General features: G+C 37.5%; 1 protein-coding gene across 1 annotated transcript in view; it reads left to right on the top strand.

Moving 5' to 3' along the window:
- GUCY2F (guanylate cyclase 2F, retinal) overlaps positions 1–23,821 on the top strand; it is a 166,637-nt gene that overhangs the window by 5,773 nt on the left and 137,043 nt on the right. The window contains 5 exon segments of the mRNA XM_053657476.1: positions 9,488–9,636; positions 9,639–9,704; positions 9,706–9,777; positions 9,779–9,901; positions 9,903–10,077. Of these exon segments, the coding sequence (XP_053513451.1) occupies positions 9,488–9,636; positions 9,639–9,704; positions 9,706–9,777; positions 9,779–9,901; positions 9,903–10,077 (585 nt within the window).

Raw genomic sequence — 23,821 nt, 5'->3', positions numbered from 1 at the left:
AACTCAGTAATTATCTTAGCCTTTGTTATCTGAGTGCTAATGTCTGGCTTAAATGTAGCACTTCTGGGAGAGAACCCATCAAACTAGGTGTGTTTAGGGGAGAAGAGGTGGCAGGTTCCTGTGAATAGAGCTCTATTCTCCATATGTATTTCCTTTCACTGTTTCCCACTCCAAGTGGTTGAGATATAAGAACAGAGATATCAAACAGTCCAATATCCTTGTTACAATCCAGACCAAAAAGAAGGACCCCTTCCATGCTACTCCAGAGAAGGAGTAGCTATTCCTTGAGTGCCTTGGTTCCCAGAATTTGCCATGATAGGTAAAAAATTGGGGTTAGGGGGAGGTGGGAAGGGAAGAATGTGTCTGTTGACTAGAGCTCAGATTGCAGTGCCAGGCTGGGGCTCTATGAAGGCTGAGTTCACAACTTACACCGCATCCATGTTGAATCTTAACCTCATGCCCTCAACATACCACATGGAACAAATCTATTTGGCAGGAAAGGCATTGGACTGGATTACTTTTGAAGGTCTAGGAATAAATTTGAGCTCCTTTGTATGTATGTAGGCAGTTCAGAACCACTTTTACACCCCCACCTCTAAGCAAATCTGGAAGTTTTCCCTCTCCATCCTACATACTCCTCAGCCTCTGACTCATGCTGTTTTCCTGGAACATTTCAAGCATGAAACATTTCCTGTCCAATTCTTTCTTGACCCTACTTTTAACCAGCCTTCACCTGTTCATAAATGGGGCATTCTATTGTGGCAGGTATTTAAGTTTCAGCAGGTATGACCTTGACACTGGTCTCTTGAGAAGTCAGGCTTTCTCATAAAATTAATGATGAGATTCAAGATAATAACTAACATATCTGGTGTAAGCAGGTTGTTTCTGGCAATAAACAACCAAGTTCGGCTTGACCAGTACACACCAATGCTGATTATCAGCCCTGGAGAGAGCCATGCCATTACTTTTATCTCTGGTCAAAACTGAAAATTTAGTAAAGCCATGGCTGGGTTGCAGTATCATCCTGTAAATCGAAAGGTCATTGGTTTGATTCCTGGTCAGGGCACATGCCTAGGTTGCAGGTTTTTTTCCCCAGTTGTATGAACTGCAACCAATCAATATTTCTCTCTCACATTGATGTTTCCCTCCCTCTCTCTCTCTCTTCCTCCCTTGCCCCCTCTCTAAAATCAATAAGCATGTTCTCAGGTGAGGATTAAAAATGATAAAAATTTATTAAGGATTTTTCTTATTACCATACCCCCCAATAAATTAATTTGTCTTATTATGTCATGTGGCTATTCTCGACCTTAGGTCAATTTTAATGTTTATTAATTCATTTCACAAACATGTAACTACTCTGTGTTGGATACTTTGCTAGCCATTAGAGCTGTGAATAGGACACCTTAAGAATTTCCAATTCAGTGGGCTATGTTCTACATAGAGAGTTGCCCTCAGTGTTGCCAGCTCCTTGTGGTTGAAAGTATGAGGTGCTAAAAATACAGAGATATCAAGAATATCAGTATTTTTGTCACAATATACAACAGAAATAGGGATAGTGTATAAATCAGAGTGACTCTTCCCTAATGAATATAAGTATGAGGCACAGGTGGAAAAACAATGAATTCAACCTGGGGGTGTTAACTAAGGCTGCAGAGAGTAGGGATCACTTCAACTGGCTCTTGAAGTTCATCAGGAGAATTAAGAAGTGGAGTATGGGAGGAGGGCATTCAAGGTAGAATAAATGGCACTTTTCAAGTCCTATGCTTAACAGACTATGTGATACATTTCTGTAGAACTATAAGAAATTAACTGTAGCATCAGGTGAGAATGGTGGGAGGTAGAGGTATACAGAAAAGGAAGGGTCAGATGGAGAAAGGCTTTTCCTGCATAATCTTGAAAGAATCCTCTGCATTTGCTGACTCTGCTTCACTTATTCCTATTCACTTTTGACTTATTGTGGCTCTTCAACTTGCAGCTTTAATCTCTGAATCCAAATCCAATGGACAGACTCCTTTCTATCTTTACTTGGAAACTCGGCAGAGTGTAAGATGTGATAGACGCTTTTCATCCTCAAAGTTTTATCTTCCTTGGATTACAAAATACCACTGTCTCCTGGATTTTGCTGTTTCTCTGGACTTTTCATGTAAATTTCCATTATGACTTTTTTCTATCTGCCTGACCTTTTTTAAATTTAATTTTTTAATTGTTCAAATACAGTTTTCTGTCTTTTACTCCCATCTGAGCCAACCAACCCAGCCCACCTAGTTTTTGTCCTCTGCCCCTAGTTTTGGTTCATGTGTCTTTTATACTTGTTCCTGTAAACTCTTCACCTTTTCCCATGAAATTCCCTCCCCTATTTCCTCTGGACACTGTCTGTCTGTTCTGTATTTCAGTGTCTTCAGTTATATTTTGCTGGTTTAATTGTTTTGTTGTTTAGATTCCCATTAAAGGTGAGATCATGTGGTATTTGTCTTTCACCACCTGGCTTATTTTGCTTAGCATAATGCTTTCCAGTTCTATCCATGCTGTTGCAAAGGGTAGGAGCTCCTTCTTTCTTTCTGCTTCATAGAATTCCATTGTGTAAATATACCACTTTTTTTGATCCACTAATTTACTGATGGGCACCAAGGATGCTCCCAAAACTTGGCTATTGTAAATTGTGCTGCTATGAACACTGTGGTGCATAGGTTATCTTGGATTGGTGCTTCAGGATTCTTAGGATATAATCCTAGCAGTGGAATTGCTGGGTCCAAAGGCAGATCCATTTTTAGATTTCTTAGAAAATTCTATACTGTTTTCCATAGTGGTTGTACCAGTCTGCAATCCCAGCAACAGTGCATTAGAGTTCCCTTTTCTCCACAACCTCTCCAACACTAGTTTGTTGCTTTGTTTGTGATGGCCACTCTGACCTGTGTGAAGTGGTATCTGATTGTGGTTTTAATTTGCATCTCTCTGATAGCTAGCCATATCGAGCATCTTCTCATGTGTCTCTGGATTCTCTGTGTGTCCTCCTTGGAGAAGTGTCTGTTCAAGTCCTTTACCAATTTCTTAATTGTTGTTTGTCTTCTTAGGGTAGAGTTGTGTAAGTTCTTTATATATTTTGGAGACTCAACCCTTGTCTGAGGTATCATTGGCAAATACATTTTCCCACACAGTTGGTTCTCTTTTTATTTTAATACTGTTTCCTTTAGCCATGCAGAAGCTTTTTATTTTGATGAGATCCCATTTGTTTATTTTTTCCTTTATGTCCTTTTCTCTAGGAGACATATCAGTAAAAATGTTGCTGCGTGAAATATCTGAGATTTTCCTCCCTATGTTCTCCTCTAAGACTTTAATGGTGTTACAGCTTATATTTAAGTCTTTTATCCACCTTGAATTTATTTTTGTGTATGTTGTAAGTTGGTGCTCAAATTTCATTTTTTTTGCATGTAGCTGTCCAGTTCTCCAACACCATTTGTTGAACAGGCTATTGTTACTGTGTTTTATATTGCTGTCCTCTTTATCAAATATTAATTGATCATAAAGAGTTTGGTTTGTTTCTGGGCTCTCTGTTCTGTTCCATTGGTCCATGTACCTGTTTTTATGCCAGTACCAGGCTATATTGATTACAGTGGCCTTGTAATACAGTTTGGTATCAGGTATTGTGATCTCTCCTACTTTGCTCTTCTTTCTGAAAATTGCAGCAGCTATTCAGGGTCCTTTATAGTTCCATATACATTTTTGAAGTGTTTGTATATTTGCCATTGGTACTTTAATAAATATTGCATTGAATCTGTACATTGCTTTGGGTAGTATGGACATTTTGATGATGTTAATTCTTCTGATCCATGAACAAGGTATATGTTTCCATTTGTTTGTGTCTTCCTTTATTTCTTTCTTCAGTGTTGTGCAGTTTCCTGAGTGTAGTCTTTTACCTCTTTGGTTAGGTTTATTCCTAGGTATTTTATTTTTCTTTTTGCAAATCAAATGAGATTGTTTTCTTGATTTCTGCTTCTGCCTTTTCATTGTTGGTATACAAAAATGCCTTTGATTTCTGGGTATTGACTGTGTATCTTGCTCTTTTGCTGAATTCACTTATTAGATTGAGCACTTTTTTGGTGGAGTCTATAGGATTTTCTATGTACACTATCATGTCATCTGCAAACAATGACAGTTTTGTTTTCTCCTTTCTAATTTGGATGCCTTTTATTTCCTTTTCTTGTCTAATTGCTGTGGCTAGGACTTCCAATACTATATTGAATAGAAGTGGTGAAAGTGGACATCCTTGTCTTGTTCCTGATCTTAGTGGAAAAGCTAATAGTCTTTGCCCATTGAGTATGATATTGGCTGTAGGTCTCTCATACATGGCCTTTATTATGTTGAAAAATATTCCACCTATTCCCACTTTGCTGAGGGTTTTTTAATCATAAATGGGTGCTACACCTTATCAAATGCTTTTTCTGCATCTATTGATATAATCATGTGTTATTTGTCTTTGCTTTTGTTTATATGGTGTATTACATTTATTGATTTGCATATGTGGAGACACCCTTGCATCCCTGGGATGAATCCCACTTGGTCATGGTATATGATCTTTTTAATGCATTGTTGGATGTGGTTTGCCAGTATTTGCTGAGGATTTTAGCATCTATGTTCATCAATGATATTGGCCTGAAATTTTCTTTCTTTGTTGTATCTCTGTCTGGTTTTGGAATTAGGATGATGCTGGTTTCATAAAAAAAGTTTGGGAGTTTTCCATCCTTCTGGATTTTTTGGAATAGTCTGTGAAGAATGGGAGTTAGCTCTTCCTTAAATGCTTTGTAGAATTCTCCTGTGAAACCATCTGGTCCAGGGCTTTTGTGTGATGGGTTTTTTTTTTTGATTATTGCTTCAATTTCTTTTGCTGTTATTGGTCTATTCAGGTTTTCTACTTCTTTTTCATTGACTTTTGGGAGATTATATTTTTCTAGAAATGTGTCCATTTCCCCTAGGTTCTCAAATTTCTTGGCATACAGTTCTTCATAGTAATTTCTTACAATCCCTTCTATTTCTGTGGTATCAGTTGTAATCTCTCCTATTTCATTTCTGATTGTGTTTATTTGAGTCTTCTCTCTTCTTTTCTTGATAAGCCTACTTAAAGGCTTGTCTATTTTGTTTATCTTTTCAAAGAACCAACTCCTGGATTCATTGATCCTTAGAATTGTGCTTTTAGTCTCTATGTCATTTAGTTCTGCTCTGATCTTGGTTATTTCCTTCCTTCTACTTGCTCTGGCCTGTCTTTGTTGTTCCTCGAGTTCTTGCAGGCGTAGAGTAAGGTTGTTTGAAATGCTTCTATCTTCTTTAGGTAGGCCTGTATTGCTATAAACTTCCCTCTCAGGACTGCCTTCACTGTGTCCCATAAGTTTTGGGTTGTTGTGAGATCGTTTTCATTTGTTTACAGAAACTTTTTTGATTTCCTCCCTAATTTCATTCTTGACCTATTTGTTGTTTAATAGCATATCATTCAGTCTCCATGATTTTGGGTGCTTTGGGTTTTTTTCCTTTAGGGTTGTTTTCCAGTTTCAGTCCCTTGTGATCAGATAAAATGCTTGGTATGATTTCAATTTTCTTGAATTTTTTGAGGCTCGTTTTGTGTCCTATCATGTGGTCTGTCTTTGAGAATGTTCCATGTGCATTTGAAAAGAATGTGTATTTAGCTTCTTTGGGATGAAAGGCTCTCTATATATGTCAGTTAATCAATTTCATCTAGGGCATTGTTCAAGGCCACAATATCTTTGTTGATATTTTGTTTGGAAAATCTGTTTATTTTTGACAATGGGGTGTTAAAATCCCCTACTATAATTGTGTTGTTGTCAATATCTTTCTTGAAGTTATCTAAGATTTTCTTTATATATTTGGGTGCTCCTACATAGGGTGCCTATATATTTACAATGTTTATGTGTTCTTGGTGAATTCTTCCCTTGAGTATTATGAAGTGACCTCCTGGGTTTCTCTTTATGGTTCTTTTTTGGAAGTCTATTTTGTCTGATATGAGTATTGCTACCCCGGCTTTTTTTTTTTCCTGTTCATTTGCTTGGAAAATTTGTTTCCAGCCTTTCACTGTCAATCTGTGTAGGTCTTTGTCCTGATATGTGTCTCTTGTAGGCAGCATATGTGTGGGTCATGCTTTCTTATCCATTCAGCTATTCTATGTCTTTTGATTGGAGCATTTCATCCATTTATGTTTAAGGTTATTATTGATAGATATTCATTCATTGTCATTTTCATACCTGTGTTTTTTTCTTCTCTGTCTCTCTCTTTTCCTTTCTTTCCTTAAAGCAGTCCCTTTAGCATATTTTACGGAGCTGGTTTGGTTGAGGTGTATTCTTTTACCCTTGTTTTGTCTCTGAAGCTTCTTATTTGATTTTCTATCTTGATTGAAAGCCTTGTTGGGTAAAGTAGCCTTGTTTTTAGTCCTCTGGTTCTCATTACTTGGAATTTTTTTTGCCATTCTCTTCTGGCTTGGAGCGTTTCCACTGAGAAGTCAGCAGCTAACCTTATTGGAGCTCGCTTGTGTGTTACTTCCTTTTTTCCCCTTTTCTGCCTTTAAGATTCTCTTTTTGTCTTTGTATTTTGCATTTTAATTATGATGTGTCTTGAAGTGGGCCTCTTTGGGTTCCTCTTGATTGGGACTGTCTGTGTTTCCTGGATGTGTGTAACTTTTTCTCTCATCAAATTAGGGCAGTTTTTTATCATTACTTTTTCAAATAGGTTTTCTATTCCTTGCTCTTCTTCCTCTTCTTCTGGTATCCCTATTGTTTGGATATTATTATGTTTTATATTGTCTTGTATTTCTCTTAATCCCTCTCATGCTTTCTGAGCCTCTTTTCCTTTTCTTGCTCTTTCTAGATTTTTTTTTACTTTTTCCTCCAGCTTGCTGATCCGATCTTCTGCTCTATTGATCCTGCTTTTGATTCTTTCCACTGTGTTCTTCAGTTCAGAAATTGTATTCTTCACTTCATCTTGTCCCTTGCTGATAGTTTCTATTTCCCTTTTCATGTTGATATAATTTTCAGTGAGTTCATGGTAGTTCCTCTGTAGTTTCTAGTAATTTGCTGTCAGCTCATGGAGCTTCCTGATAACCATTGCTTTGAATTCAATATCTTACAGTTGAGTTGCCTCTATTTCATTTAGCATTCTTTCTGATGTTTTCTTCTTTCCTTTCATTTGGCATTGTTTTTTTGTCTTCCCATTGTTTGCGAGACTCTTCTTTTTAGCCTTAGGTTCTTAAATTGATATGTTCTGACTTCCTGCATTTATAGTGTGAACTTCTGTGGTAGAATACCTGTGAGATTCAGTGGTGCATTCTCCTTCAGGTATCCTGGTGTTCACTGCTTCCACCTACTGTTTTTTGTGATCAGCTGGAGGCGTGAGGCAGAGTGGTTTAAGACAGAGGAGAGTATTCTATGCTATTTACAGTAGCAGCCACTAAGGAAGAGGTAGGTGATCCTTTATTTATGTATAGTGTTAACCATATATTCCACCCAACTAGCCACTTTTTAGAAAGGATAGAAAGTAGATAAGTCTCTTGTTGGAAAGGGATGGATTGTGAGTTGGATCTAGAAAGCAGTGAGGTTGTGGGAGGTCAGATTATGAGGTAAGGTGAGAGTAAAGAGTAGTAAATAGGTGTAGTGTGTGAGAGGATAGAGTTTACCACTACAGTAATAGAGTTCAGGAAACTGTGAAGTTGGCTGACATCTGGGAGGGGTGTTGTGTAGTATTTACAATAGTATGGAATAGCTATTATTTACAATAATATTAGAGCAACAATCATATGATAGAATCTATGAGATCTAGATACCAAGAATAGGGAATATTGGACTTTTAGTAGTCTGCTAATTGGAACACAGGTGAAGGACAATAAATTAGCAATACATTATAAATGAGAAGACAGGGGAAAACTGTCAAATGATACAATATAACCAGCCAAGCAAAGAAGACTAAACAGAAAGATGAGGAATACAAAAATATTATTCAAATAAAAAATGTAATAATAATAATAAAATATGCCATATCTTACAGGTTCTCTGTAATATCAAAGTGAAATTTGTCTCTCTGTCTCAGCTGTTGGGATTCTTCCTCTTTGGGTCCAACTCTGGTCTTTTCACAGTTCCTGGTTTTTTGGTGTCATTTGTGGGTATTTCAAAAAAAAAGCAGACTAAGGAAGGTAGAAGAGATAAAATTGGAAAGAAAGGAAGAAGGAATAATATAAGAAAGAAGGAAAGAGAAGCAAAAGGAATTGAGAGATAAAAAATAATAAAAATGAAAAATTACTTTAAAAAATCAAACAGAAAACAAAGACACACACACACAAACACACAAACCTCTTGCTGGTTTCAAACTGGCCAAACCAGTCTTGCCTTCTTCCAACCCATTATCTATAGTGCTACTTGAGTCATCTCTTAAAACTAGAAATGTGATACCATTTCTGTGCTTAAATCCATTTTCTACAGGATTAAATCTAAAAACCAATGAGTGGTATATATGACTCTTGGTGATCTGGCCCCTACCTTGGCTAATAATATAGACCCAAGCAGAAAAAATGGCTTGTAATTCTTAAAATCTAACATATCCTTTAAAAAATCCTCTATATCTTACTTCATGCTGTTCTTTCTGTCTAGAAAGCTCTTAGCAACACCTCTTGCTCCACTGCAACCCCATTGTCCTAGACTTTTCTTTCAGTACTCAACTACAGAGATGTCCCTTCTCCTCTCTCTTCCCTTACCCTGAAATCTGGGTTTGGGTGACCTTCTTTTCTTCCTCTGTCTGGGCTACTTCAATAATAGCACTTTTTACTCTGCATTGCTATTATCTGTTTACATTTTTGTCTCTCTCCAAGAGGGCAGTATGGTAGAGAAAGGTGGACACATTTAAAACTATAATAATTATAATATCACTAATATAATGCTAACAACATTCCAACCCTGTTACAGGTGCTTGCTGTATGTTAACCCTTGTAATTCTCACAACACATGGGGTGGGCAGTTATTACTGAAGTTAAATCAACAGGACTTGGTGATGAATTGAATGTGGGGACAGAGAAGAAGGAAGAATCTCAGCTGGCTACCAGATTTCTGACTAGAGCAATTGAAATGGGTCAACTGTGGATGGAAGTGCAATCTACTAACATTAGGAATACAGAAAGAACAAAAAAGGAAGAGTTTCAGTCAGGGGGAGGGGGAAGAAACTTGTAGTTTGTAGACAGCTATTCCTTTGCTATTCTTTCATAACCAATATTTCCAGAAGCTTCAGGAATAATGTGAGTAACACATTTTTCTCTCTAATTGACAGGCATTTGGAAACACCACTGTTTATCTCAGGAAAGCACAGTAAGCTTCCAGTATCTCTTTGTTAGCTTGCTGGAAACAGGAAGGCAATGATCTCAAGACCCTGGACTTTCTCTCAACTTATGCTCTGATTTAAGGATACCAGAAGACAGTGAGGACACTATGACCTTACATCATTCAAGCTCCTTGGGCTTGTGATCAGTTGTTCTCAAAGTCCCTGTCTGAGGTTGCTGCTTGATTAGCCACTGAACAGATCAACAGAGAACCATCATTTGACCTCAGTTTCTCTTTTGAATATGTGATTCTGAACTTGAACAATAAAACAAAATTTAAAAAGACTGCCAGACTTCCAGGGCCCTCTCCAGTTTCATTTCTCACCACCAGATGGCCTCAGGATTTATTTATTAGTCCTGCCAACCCTGGCTACTTAGAGGTAGCTGTGCTCCTCAGAAACATCTGGGACAAAGAGATTTTTCTCTTGGGCTTTTATTCATTATGAATTAGACAATAAAAATAGCTACCCGACCTTTTCTAAGACACTCCCATCTCCCCTGCGTGTGCTGTTAACTGTGATGGAATATTTTCCGCATGCTGGAGGCTCATACTGGAGTAACTTCCTCAGATGAAGACTTTTGGGTGCATATAGCTAATCAAATTACAAATTCTCTTTGGAGCCATTGCTTACTTGTAGAGGTCGTCCTGACCACAGGACAAGACAGCCAAAGCATTCAGAAAGCTCTCAATCAGATTTGACTGGTGGAGGGAATTCACAGTGAATGCTTTCTCTTGGCTGAGGTTTAAAAACATGGCTCAGGATACTACAATCTCCAAAACATTTTCTACCCTCACCCACTAGGGCAGCACATCACTCCCCAGTTCTTCATGGGTTCCTTTTTCTACTTGCACGTAGGCCCCAAGAGTGTCTTTCTTCAACAGAACCTATTTTATTAACTGAATAAAGGTACAAAGTACTCTGAAGTTAAAATGCTCATGAATGTCAGTGCTTGCTCTCACCACCTGTGTGAGGAAGAAGAACATCAAGAGCAATTGTATCCACATACCCTCTATGCACTTAGGACCCTGGCAGTTTCAGATGAGCCAAAGAGGGTTTTTTTTTTTAATATGCCTAGTATATTTATTTTATTTATGCTCAATTTTTAGATCTATACATTTTATTATTTTATTTTCTTGATTTAATCTTGACTGTATTTTTCCCATTACCATTTAGTCCCCTTATACTCCATACCCCCACCATTCACTACGCTGTTGTCCATGCCTATGAGTCCTTTCTCCATTTTGCTCAATCCCTCCACCTCTCCCTGCCACTAGCTGTCATCCTGCTCTTCATCCATGGGTCTGTCCCCATTTTCCTGGTTAGTTCAGTTTGCTCATTAGATTCCACATATGAGTGATATCAAATGGTATTGGTCTTTGTCTGACTGGTTTATTTCACTTACCATAATGTTCTCCAGGTCCATCCATATTGTTACAAAGGGAAAAACTTTCTTCTTATTTATGGGTGAGTAATATTCTGTTATGTAAATGTCCAATAGTTGTTTTATCCACTCATCTACTGATGTACACTTGGGCTGCTTCCAGATCTTGGCAATTGTAAATAATGCTGCAATGAACATAGGGGTGCTTATGTTCTTCAAATTAGTGTTTTGTGTTCCTTTGGATATATTCCCAGAAGTGGGATCACTGGTTCAAAAGGCAGATCCATTTTTACTTTTTTGAGGAGTCTTCATACTGCTTTCCATAGTGTCTGCACTAGCCTGCATTCCCACCAAGAGTGCAAAAGGGTTCCCCTCTCTCCATATCCTCACCAGCACTTTTTCATTGTTGATCTATTGATAGCCATTCTGACAGGTCTGAGAAGATATCTCATTGCAGCTTTTTAATATTTTATTTATTTTTAGAGAGGGGAAAGGAGGAAGAAAGAGCAGAGAAACATCAATGTGTGGTTGTCTCTCATGCACCCCCTTCTGGGGACCTGGCCCACAACCCAGGCATGTGCCCTGACTGGGAATCAACATGGCAACCCTTTGGTTCGCAGGCCAGCAGTCAGTCCACTGAGCCACACCTGCCAGGGCTAGACTGTTTGAAGAAGTTGGATGTTCAATTGTACATGAACTATTTAGGCTTGTTATGATTTGTTATTGGAAGCAGAAACTTGGAATAGAGAGTTGTGTGTGTGTGCGTGTGTGTATGCATGCACACATGTGTTTAAAATGGCACAAAGCTGGTGCTTTCATTTACTCAGTCCACTGAGCCACACCAGCCAGGGCTCATTGTGTTTTTTTTTCTCAGTCAAATTTTATTAATTTTTTAACTTTATTTTTATAAATTTTATTTTAATTGTTGTTCAAGTACAGTTTTCTGTCTTTTACTCCCACCTCAGCCCACCCACTCAGCCCTCCCCACCTCCCTCCCATTTCCACTGCCCACTAGTTTTTGTCCATGTGTCCTTTATACCTGTTCCTGTAATCCCTTCCCCTTTTCCCCCTGAAATTCCCTCCCTTCTCCCCTCTGGTCACTGTCAGCCTGTTCTCTATTTCAGTGTCTTTGGTTATATTTTGATTGTTTGTTTGTTTTATTGTTTAGGTTCCTGTTAAAAGTAAGATCATATGGTCATTTTATCTTTAATTTGCATTTCTCTTATGATTAGTGATGTTCAGCATATTTTCATATGTCTATTGACCATCTGTATTTCCTCTTTGGCGAAGTACCTATTTAGGTCTTTTGCCCATTTTTAAGTGGGTTTTTATTTTTTGGCGTTGAGTTTTGTAAGTTCTTTATAAATTTTGGATATTAATTCTGTGGGTTGTCTTTTTATTTTGTTGTTGATTTCCTTTTCTGTGCAAAACTTTTTTTTGTAGTCCCATTTTTTATTTTTTTCTTTTGTTTCCCTTGCCTGGGGAGACATATCTAATAAAAAATTTCTGCTGGCAATGTCTAGGATTTTGCTGCCTATATTTTCTTCTAGGATTTTTATGGTTTTGAGTCTAACATTTCAGTATTTGATCCATTTTGAATTTATTCTTGTGTTGGTGTAAGAAGGTGGTCTAGTTTCATTTTTCTGCATGTATCTGTCCAATTTTGCCAACACCACTTATTGAATAGACTATCTTTAGCCCATTATATGTGCTTGCTTTCTCTATCAATTATTAATTGACTACAAGGGTTTGGGTTTGTCTACTCAGTTCCATTGATCTATGTGTCTGTTTTTATGCAAGTACCATGCTGTTTTGTATTTTTTTGGTGTATTTATAGTATAGTTAGACATTAGGTAGCATGAGTCCTCCAACTTTGTTCTTCTCCCTCAGGATTGCTGTTGCTATGAGGGTCCTTTTATGGTTCCATATACATTTTTGAAATATTTGTTCTAGTCCTGTGGTATACATCATTGGAATCTAGATAAAAATAGCATTGAATGTATAGATTGCTTTGGGTAGTATGGACATTTTAATGATGTTAATTCTTCCGATCCATGAAAATAGTATATGCTTCCACTTACTTGTGTCTTCTTCCATTTATTTCTTCAGTGTCTTATGATTTTTACAGTACAGATCTTTTACATCCTTGGTTAGGTTTATTCCTAGGTATTTTATAGCAATTGTGAATGGGATTATTTTCTTAATTTCCCTTTCTGTCAGTTCATTTTTGGCATATAAAAATGCAACTGATTTCTAGATATTAATTTTGTATACTGATACTTTGCTGAATTCATTTATCAGTTCTACAAGTTTTTTGGTGGAATCTTCAGGATTCTCTATTTACTGTATTATGTCATCTTCAAATAAAGACACTTTTACTTCTTCCTTACCAACTTGAATGCCTTTTATTTCTTCTTCTTGTCTGACTGCTTTGGCTAGGAGTTCCAGTACTATGTTGAATAAGAGAGGAGAAAGTGATATCTCTGTCTTGTTTCCAATGTTAAGGGGAATACTTATAGTTTTTGCACATTGAGTATGATGATGGCAGCGATTTTGACATATATTGCCTTTATTATGTGTAGGTATGTTCCCTCTATTCCCACTTTGCTGAGAGTTTTTATCATGAATGGGTGCTGGATTTGATCAAATGCTTTCTCTAAATCTGTTGATATGATCATGTGGTTTTTATTGTTTATTTGGTGAATCACATTTATTGATTTGTGAATGTTGTACCAACTTTGCATTCCTGGCATAAATTCTAATCATCATGGTGTAGTTTTTATTTGATGCATTGTTGTATTCAGTTTGCTAATATTTTGTTGAGGATTTTAGCATCTATAGTCTTCAGGAATATTGGCCTATAATTTTCTTTCTTTGTAGTGTCTTTATCTGGTTTTGGAATTAGGATAATGCTGGCTTTGTAAAAAGAGTTTGGGAGCCTTCACTCCTCTTGAATTTTATAAAATAGTTTGAGAAGGAGGGGTGTTAGTTCTCCTCCAGATGTTTGGTGAAATTCACCTGTGAAGCCATCTGGTCCAAAGGTTTTGTTTGTTGGGAATTCTTTGATTACTGCTTCAATTTCACGAGGTATAATCTTTCTATTCAGATTCTCTGATTTTCCTGATTTAGTTGTGGAAAATTGTATGTTTGTAGGAATTTATCCATTTTGCTCAGGTTGTTCAGTTTGTTGGCACATAGTTGTTCATAATATTTTTTAATAATCTTTTGTATTTTTTGGTGTCAATTGTTATTTCTCCTCTTTCATTTCTGATTTTATTTATTTGGGTCCTTTCCATTTTTTCTTGATGAATCTGGTTAAAGGTTTGTCAGTCATGTTTGCTTTGCAAAGAACCAGCTCTTGGGTTCATTGATCTTTTGTATATTTTTTAGACTCTATTTTACTTATTTCTGCTTTGATCTCAATTATTTCCTTCCTTCTATTTACATTGGGCTTTGTTTGTTGTTTCTTTTCAAGTTTCTTTAAGTGTGAAGTTAGATTGTTCATTTGAGATTTTTCTTTTTAGAGATAGGCTTGTAATGCTATGAATTTCTTTCTTAGGATTGCTTTCCCAGTGTCCCACAGGTTTTGGATTGTTGCATCCTCATTTTAATTTGTTTCAAGGTATCTTTTGATTTCTTTCTTGATGTCAATGTTGACCCATTCATTGTTTAATAACATGTTATTTAGCTTCTATGTCTTTGCATGTTTTTCAGTGTTCTTGTGATTGATTTCTAGTTTCATAGTATTGTGGTCACAGAAGGTTTTGATATGATTTCAATCTTCTTAAATTTATTGAGACTTGTTTTGTGCCCTAACATGTGGCCTATCCTCAAAAATGTTCCATGTGCATTTGAAAAATATGTATATTCTGCTGCTTTGGGATGAAATGCTCTAAAGATTATCAGTTAAGTCCATTTGATCTAGTGTGAATTTAAGGTTGCTGTTTCCTTGTTGATTTTCCATCTGTAAGTTCTATACATTGAAATGAATGGGGTGTTAAAATCCCTAACCATAACTGTATTTCTGTCTATCTTCCCCATTATCTCCATGAAAATTTACTTTACATCTTTAGGTGCTCCTATGTTGGCTGTGTAAATGTTTACTAGGGTTATATTGCCTGGTTGGATTGTTTCCTTTATAATTATGTAGTGTCCTTCTTTATCTCTTACTATTGCCTTGGTTTAAAAGTCTATTTTGTAACATATAAGTATTGCTACCCCAGCTTTTTTCTTTCCATTTGCATGAAATATTTTTTCTATCCCTTTACTTTTAGTCTGTGTGTATCTTTTGATCTGAGATGAGTTTCCTGAAGGCAGCATATATATCGGTCTTGTTTTCTTATTCATTCATCTACCTTCTGTTTTTTGGTTGGAGCATTTGAGCCATTTACATTTAAGGTGATTGTCGATAGATATATTTAGTGCCATTTTATTGTTAGACCTTTTTCCTCTATTTTTTTTATTTCTCTTTTCTTCTTCTTCTTAAAAAAGTTCTTTAACATTTGTTGCAGTACTGGTTTGATGTTAACAAATGTTTTTAACTTTTTCTTGTCTGAGAAATTCCTTATTTCTCCTTTGAGTTTAAATGATAGCCTTGCTGAGTAAAGTAGCCGTGGTTGTAGGACCTTGCTTTTTATCACCTTGAATATTTTATACAACTCTCTTTTGTCCTGAAATGTTTCTGTTGAGAAATCAGATGACAGTCTAATTGGTGCTCCCTTGTATGTAACTACATGCTTTTCTCTTGTGGCTTTTAGGATTCTCTCTTTGTCTTTAAGCCTTGTGATTTTGATTATGATGTGTCTTTGCGTAGGCCTCTTTGGGTCCAACTTGTTTGAGACTCTCTGAGCTTCCTGGATTTGTGTGTCTTTTTCCTTCACCAGATTAGGTAAGTTTTCAGTCATTATTTCTTCAAATAGGTTCTTTATCCTTTGCTCACTCTCTTCTCTTTCTGGTATTCCCATGATGCTGATATTGTTACACTTCATGTTGTCCAAAATGTTTCTTACAATCTCCTTATTTTCAAAATTCATTTTTTTTTAGCTGCTCTGCCTGGGTGTTTTTTTCTACCTTATCTTCCAAGTCACTGATTTGATCCTCTGCTTCATCTAATGTACTGTTTATTCCTTCCAGTGTGTTATTTATTTCCAATATTGTGTTCTTTATTTCTGACTGATTCTTGTTTATGGTTTCTATGATGTTTTCCCTCATGCTGTTGAGTATCCTTGTAATCATTAGTCTAAACTCTCTATCTGATAAATTGCTTGCCTTCATTTTATCTAGCTCTTCTTCTGGATAATTCTCTTGTTCTTTCATTAGGGGTCTGTTTCTTTTTCTTCTCACTTTGGCTGCTTGTTTGTATTTTCTACCTTAGTTGTTACACATATCAGTGATATAGCCTGAAGCTGTAATCAGAAGTCAGGCTTAAGCACTACAGGGTGGGGCAGAGTAATTCCTGTGGGTGTGGCTGTTGCTTCCCCTGAGGCTGATGCCACTTGGAGGGGAGTGTTCTGCCTGGGAAAGATGGCTCCTGCAGTATGGGGAATAACTCAATACAGAGATCCTGGCAGCTGTTCCTTCAGTTATTTCCCCACAGCCACCAACCCTAGACTCCCCTCAAGCATCTCTAGTCCACCCTGCCCTCCCTCTGCCAGAGCCCAGAGTAAGTGGTTGCCAATGAAATTTTGTGCATTGGCCCTTTAAGAGGTTCTTTGCACCTCTGCATCTCTCTCCCTGGCAGACAGAAACCCTGCTGCTTTTCACAGATGGATGTTATCTTAGTTCCTTTCTGCAGCTCTTGTTATGTAGGCTGGGGAGCCCAGCTTGGTATTTAGACCCCATGTTTCTCAGGCAGAATCCCTCACCAGCTGAAATTTCACTCTGGAACTTCAGCTGCCTCCCACAGGAGCCCTGTCAGCACTTTTGTGCTTCCTCCACACTTTCTACCAGTCTCTTGGGGTGTAGTGGTTTTTCCTGTCTATCCATAGTTATAAGGCTTTTCTTCAGCTAGTGTTCAGTTGGTTAATCAAGATAATTTATATACAATACAGTTGTAATTCCAGATTGGTCCTTGGAGGAGGTTAGTGTAGCTTCCACTTACACCTCTGCCACCTTGGATCTCTTATTGGATCTCTTATTCTCATCACTATATTTTGTCTGTTGTAGTGTCTTGAGATTTTTCCTTTCATACCCTTCTTGGTACTTTCCCTCATAAGTGCCCAAGGCCTTTGTTTCATCGCATCTTACTTTGAATCCATCTTATCTAGACTCCAAAATGCATGTACCCCTTCTTCCCTCCACCCCAAACCAGGGCTTCTTTCTCTGTAGCACACAAGTAACAGATATGGAACACCATGTTTGGCTGATAAATGAAAGCATATTCAAATAAGACTGCCTAAATTTTAATATTTCCCCTTTCAAAAGTTTTATGTTCAAAGGTGATTTTTTTTTTTTTGCAAAGGCAATGGATAAATTGTGAAGTACTTTGGACTGACCTACTGAAGCTACTCAGGGCATGTTGGGTATATTTTGGAAAAGAAGAAGGTCCTTCCTTATCCTTTTAAATCAAATCTTTTACTTACCTTATTGTAAACCCTGTGGCACTTTTTTTTTCTATTCTAATTTTTTAAATCTCTACTTTATTCTGGAAAGTGGCAGTAATTTGTGGGAAACTTCTCATTTCCTCATTGCAGCCACTCCACAACTTTAGGACAGATAGCTCAGACTCTACTTTGTCAAACTGATTACTTCTAGGATTAGTCCTAGTCCCAGTCATTCCTTAACATAATAATGGGCATGTTAGAGAATGGCTCAGCTAAGGCCTGGCCAATACCCAGAATCCTATTTTAGGTTTCAAGTGTCTCAAGTACTGGGCCTTAATTATGACCATTATGGAAGGATGAATCCAAGAATTTTTAGTTGCAGGAACTACACTAGTCTGCTTTCAGCTTCCCTCTATGAGATCCTCTAATGTTAAGCAATTGTTGTGGCTCTGATTACTTCATAATAGAGCTGATACTTTCAAAGCAGAGCTCAGAATTATTTTTAAAAATATAAAATTATTTCCTGGGAGGAGTCATGCCAGAAACAGGCTTACATATTTAATGATATTATCATATATCATTATAACATTTTATAAATCTTTATGAAGCCAAATGTCCTCCGCAAGTTCACATTTAATAGTTTCATATTCCACCCATTTGAAGTGACATTTTGACCTCTACCATGAAATGTTAAATAAATCCAGGTCCTGAAGCTCTTTGGGCTGTCAGACTGAGAGAGGATAGGACTGAATGCTCACCACCCACAACTCCTTTGAGGTAGGGAAATAGCAAAGGTAAACATTATTTCCTCAGTGTTAGAAATTTATTTCTTTAAGTCAATGGCTCTCACTGTGGCTGCACACTGGAAGTACCTGAAAATCTTTTCAACATGATTGATGCCAGAGTGCCACCTCCAGAGATTCTGCTGGTCTGAGAGTGGGGTCCCAACAAAAAATATTTTAAATAGGTTCACATCTGCTTATAAAATGCAGTCAGAGCCAAGAATTACTGCTTAAAGTCAATAAAAATGGAAATGAGCTTTCTTTACATTGAGCTATTAGTCATTTTTGTCTTATGACTTTATTTAATCAGCTTGGTTTCTTTGTAACAGTATGGATCAACCCATGTAGGGAATGAAAATTTTAAGATTTGTGGGTAAGCCAGAGAGGAAGGTATGTGGTTGTGGAAAAAAGAAAGACTCTGGTATAAAGAGGACTCAGAAAGGGAGATAAAAAGTAGTAAAGACAAACCTGTGCACTCTAGGACTTCGGGTCTGGTTTCTGACAAAACACAGGCAGACTCAGACAAGGCATTCTGAGACCTCAGCAACACAAGTCAGAATGTAGGCAGTTGGGTAGTGGGAAGGACAGTCAAGGAAAGTGAGCCATAGGTTAGGCTGTGCACTGAGTGTAACTTCTGGTATGTTAGTGTGTAAGCATCCAAAAGAGTGTATAGTACTCACACTTGATACAGCTAGTTGTTGGTATCTGTGGGTATGCCAAGTGGTAGGCAGGATGTAACAATAGTAGCTGTGGAAGGGGAATGAGTCTTAAAGTAAGATTGACCTGTTGCCCACTTTATCACCCATTGAGAGCAGTGCCCCAGCTACTGGGAGCATGAGAAGTAGGATCCAGAGTATAAATATATATATAAGCAGAGTTTTAATGTCACAGGTGGACATAGGTAACCAGGTTCTTAGTGATCCAGATCAAAGAATTGAACCAAACACACAGAGTTTACAGCATAAAGAAAGAGAGAAGATTTATTAAGTGAAAGTACACTCCACAGAACATGGGAGAGGGCCAACTCTGAGCAGAGATTGATCTCCTGGGATAGAGGAATTCTATTCTTATAGGGCAGAAGCTTCCTGGCTAGTTTTTGGTGGGCTTCTATTACACATGTACAAGTAGGTGCATTTCAAAGCTACTGCACATGTGGTCTCCCATGATTTTTCTTGACTGGCCACTGAAGAAGGAGGTCCCACAACGTTAATTTATTATAACGCTATTATAATGAAGCAGGGGTCATGTAAGATCTTCTGTGCAGGTGCATTCTTGAGTCACCATGATTCAGCGCTTTTCCAGAAAGCAGAGGGTCTTTGTCTTGTGTGGATGTTCTTTATATTAGTCCTGGGGCACCTCTGGAGTTTCCTCCTATCTCCTGCCTCATTGAGACTTTAGCTAAGTGGCCTATGATTCAAGGCACATCTGCAGCTCCATCAGAAAATGGCAGATCTGGTAAAAAACTGAACCAGAAGCCAATGAATATGGATCAAGTCAACAGGGCAGTGAGGAAAGTTACAACACACCAGGTACAGCACAAACCAGATCAAATCTCTAGATGAGTTTTTAACCCCTCTCAACTGGTAAGACATACTGCTAAAGTATTCCTAGCTATTATCTATCATGACTGAAAAAGGCTCTAAGCTTTTTGTGTGAGAAGAGATGGGGAAGGCAGGCCTTTCCTATTCTGCTGGATATGAGGCTACTTCTTAACACTGAAGACTCCCAAGTGAACCTTCAGAGAGAAGGACCTTTTGTGATATAAAAAATACAGTGAAAAGGAATTCTTTCCTTTGGGGAGAACTGGCACTATTTGGAAGTAACAGAGATGGTTGGAAGATTGCTTTTTTCTGATTTGCTCACAATAACAGCAATTACAGCTTCATGTGGTGATAGTTATGATAGCTAGTGATGGGAGGAAAGGGAGAGAAAACCTAGCCTACTACTGGCTAGTAAGATATTTCTCTTGTGAATTTGTGTTTCCAACTAGGAAATAACACCTTACAGGAGTTAGAAGAACTGAACTTTCTCAGTCTCAGGTCTAAATTGTCCTTACACAATCCCAAGATGATGATGAAATTTCATAGTAAATATGATAACAATAATAATAATAATAGTTGTGGTTTGTTGGGAGAGGAAACAGCAGGGATGATACTGTAGAGACAATGAAAGCAGCCATAATGCAATTTGCATGTGAACAGCTTTTTAATACTCAGGATTATCCAGGATATAATTATTTTCTTTCAAATTTTACAACACATGTGAGCTTCACAAAACAAGTTGGTAAGTGTAGGTATTATTAACACCAAAGAATGGGGTAAACAAAGACATCTCAGAGAAGTGGGGATTCAGTCTTTCCCAGATTATCAGCACATTTCCTTTAAATTTCAGGGCAATTACCAAATTATATTTGTTTCTGACAAAGAACTCAATTTACATTCAGGGCTTCTGTGTGTGGTTATGTAAGTTGTACCCTACACATGGGAATTTAACTGAGTGGGCATGGTGGCCAAAATCCAGCTCACTCTCTGCTTCTTTAACCATGAGCCCTGATAGAGGTTTTGATCCAATGGGACAAAAGATCATCCATTCACCAGGCAAAGCACCTGAGGGGTCACAATTACTCTGAATAGGTTCTTTTGCTAATTCTCGCAAAGGCTAGCAGGAGGCCCCACTAAAAAAGCTCTTTAGAAAACTTTTCAAATGGCTATTTCAAGCCCTCGTCCCTACTCCTCAACTCTGCCTATCAATGCTTGGCTGATTGTGAACTCCTTTCAATATGGGCTTACCAGGTTGTTGAACCATTTGGGGAAGTCCTTTAAATCCTTGTAAATGGATAATTCTTCATGACAATATGATGTTCAGTTAATAAGACATAATCAGAATGGCCTTGTTTTGTTTTTCCAAAAATTAGATACCATATTACTATTTTATTATTAGGAACCTTGCTTGGTAGCTTCTTCCCAGCTATTAAAGATTACTGGGCATAAGAAATAATAATAACAGCAATGATAATAGATAATATTTATTGAGAGTTTATAATGTGCTAGTCATTTTGCAAGGGCTTTGTATGGACAATCTCATTCAACTCTTGCAACAACCTTATAAAGTAAGGCCAATAATAATTTAATATACTTTATAGAAGAGACTTCTGAGACTAAAAGAGGTTAAATGACTTGCCCAATGTCACAAATCTAGTGAATAGGAAAGCAAGGATATATATTCAGGTTGGTCTAAAGCAATGACTCTCAGACCTAGGTCTGTACCAAAATCTCTTGCAGGGCGTAGTAAAACACAGATTGCTTGGTCTTTCCTCCAAAGTTTCTGATTCACCAGGGCTAAGGAAGGGCCCCTGAATTTGGATTTTTAAATAGTTCACAATAGTGCTGACATTGCTGGCTCAGGGTCCACACTTTGAGAACCACTGGTCTAATGAAAGACATGCTCTACTGCCTCCTGTCCACTTGAGGTATGAAACTAAAGAATACTCATTTGAGATCTTGTGTTCTGTGTGTGGTATATAATTCAGCCCTTCCATTTTTCTTTTTTAACTTTTGGATCCACTAATGAAATTCTTTTAAGTGCCTCAGGGTACCAGGCCCTGTTCTCCTCACAGTAATAACAAATAGTGATACTGATAAAACTCTGGCCAAGAGCCATAGTGCTGATAGAGAAATTGGTATAGGATTTAGCATAGATAAATGTATGTGAATGTAAGTAGTGAAAGAAAAACTTGCTCTCATAAATGGGTACACTATCACAAATGATAAAAATATTAAAGACCCAGCAGGAGAGGTAATTTCTAAGCATCTAGGTTTCCTGCAGTTAAGAGGACTTATCTGTATAGCAGTTTAGGAAAGTTGAAGAAAACATGTTGTAAGGTGTGGAGAAATATTAAAAACTTATCTCAAGCTGGACAGCAAGAAATACATTTGCATTATCCATTGTATTGGGTGTGAGAAAAATGACCTGTTGTACATGGAATGGCCATTGACTGTAAGATGTGTCTGACATCATGCTGAGGTACTTTGACTGGTCAACATTTGTGGCAGCTAAGTAAGTGGTGGTCCCAAGTGAAAATGTGCAAGGTGTCCTCAGCCAATAGAAACAGCCACACATTGCCTAGTGCAGTGTTCCTAAAGTATGCTTTGAGAGCCTCTATTATTGAACCACACTGTGGGGGGTGGGAGAGGGCTGGGAAACATGCAGATTCTAGACCTTCCTACCCTATTTTTACATATCCATTTTATAGACTCCATGGGGGAAAACCAAGAGGAAGAGGGTATGAATGTATTTCTTTCACGGTATAGCCAAATGGGGTATATCCTGAAGAAATGTGAGAGTTGGGATAAATCACACTACATACCTTCCTCCTCTGCTGACCTGACTACAATCCTCTCTCTCTTAATATTTGTTAAAATAAAATAGGTTAAAATGTATGTTTGTGGTAGGAAATGTCACAAAATGGTTAAAATGAAGAGCAAAGACAATAGAATGGAGGTTTCTGTAAGTTCAGAGCAATATTGTATGCTCACAATGTATATATGACTCTTAAGGGTTTCTTCAGCAAAAGCTAGTAGAATCATTTCTACCAACAAAGTGTGAGACTGTGCACAGTCTCTTCCACCAAGGACTACATAGCCAGTAAAATGTGAGAAATAAAAAAGTGACCTTTGCTCTCTGAGGAACATGGTTCCTCTATTGCAAGGAAATATTAGACAGAGTATTTCAATATAAGAAGAGAAGTAGGAGTTGAGTGACTTGGTGTTTGGCTTCTCCTAGAGTTTCATGACATTTTCTGCCATAAATGTTGAGAGTAAAAGAGAAGGCCCTGGACAGCCTGCCATTGTGGGCACTACAGTATAAAGACATAATGCTGCTAGGCAGCTCAAGCAGGGCTCAGGTAACTCAGAGGAAGTGCAAATATTATATCCTGGTGAGATGGAATGTCAGGAGAAGGTATCTCCTGGTCTTTGTTTTGGTCGTGGAATAGCTTGACTGGTTATAATCAGGATGGAAATTTACAAACTGGCATTATTCAACAATCACCTGCTGACCCAGGCCTTGCCTAAGATTTAAGGTTTCTGTCTACTAATGCTTTCCTCACAACAACTTGCAGGTAATATCCCATTTTAATGAATGTAATTTTGAAGCATTAAAGCTATTTTAGTAAAATCATCATGTAGAGCAGATGTATCTACAAATCCCTGTAAATGAAGCAATCTATTAAATTAAGATGTGGTTGTTTGAATTCGGTATTTATGCTTTCTACTTTAATTATGTTCAATAGCAGGGTCTTGTCATAAAAAAAATACAGAGGAACCTGTGATCATTGTTTTGATCTCAAAGCTTCTATTTCTTTATCCATGAAGTAATGGGAGTGGGAGAGGAGCTAGGCAGTCTCTATGGGTATTTCCAATTATAAAATTTCTGACTTTTTCTCTGAAATGTCCTCAGTGTGGGCCAATGAAAGGAACATTATAAGGAGATATTCAGACTGAGAGTAAAGTATTGAGCATATTTAATGATACTGAGCATAAAAAACAACCATGGTAGTATCTACCTGTCCAGCAGATGTCACTTCAAATTATTGCTCCATACTTAACAATTTAAATATGCCCAGGTCTTTTAAGGTACCAACAAAACATACCCAAGTATACAACCTCTCTTTCTGAAGTTTTTAAACATTCATTTAAACAATGTTTATCTAATGCATAATATGTACCAAGATAGATAACATACAGTGTTAGGAGCTC

Source organism: Artibeus jamaicensis, unplaced genomic scaffold (assembly GCF_021234435.1).
Source record: "Artibeus jamaicensis isolate MK-2021 breed Jamaican fruit bat unplaced genomic scaffold, CSHL_Jam_final scaffold_461, whole genome shotgun sequence".
Taxonomy (NCBI): Eukaryota; Metazoa; Chordata; class Mammalia; order Chiroptera; family Phyllostomidae; genus Artibeus; species Artibeus jamaicensis.
The sequence above is the reverse complement of the archived record's forward strand: the minus strand, read 5'-3'. Positions and strand labels throughout refer to the sequence as shown.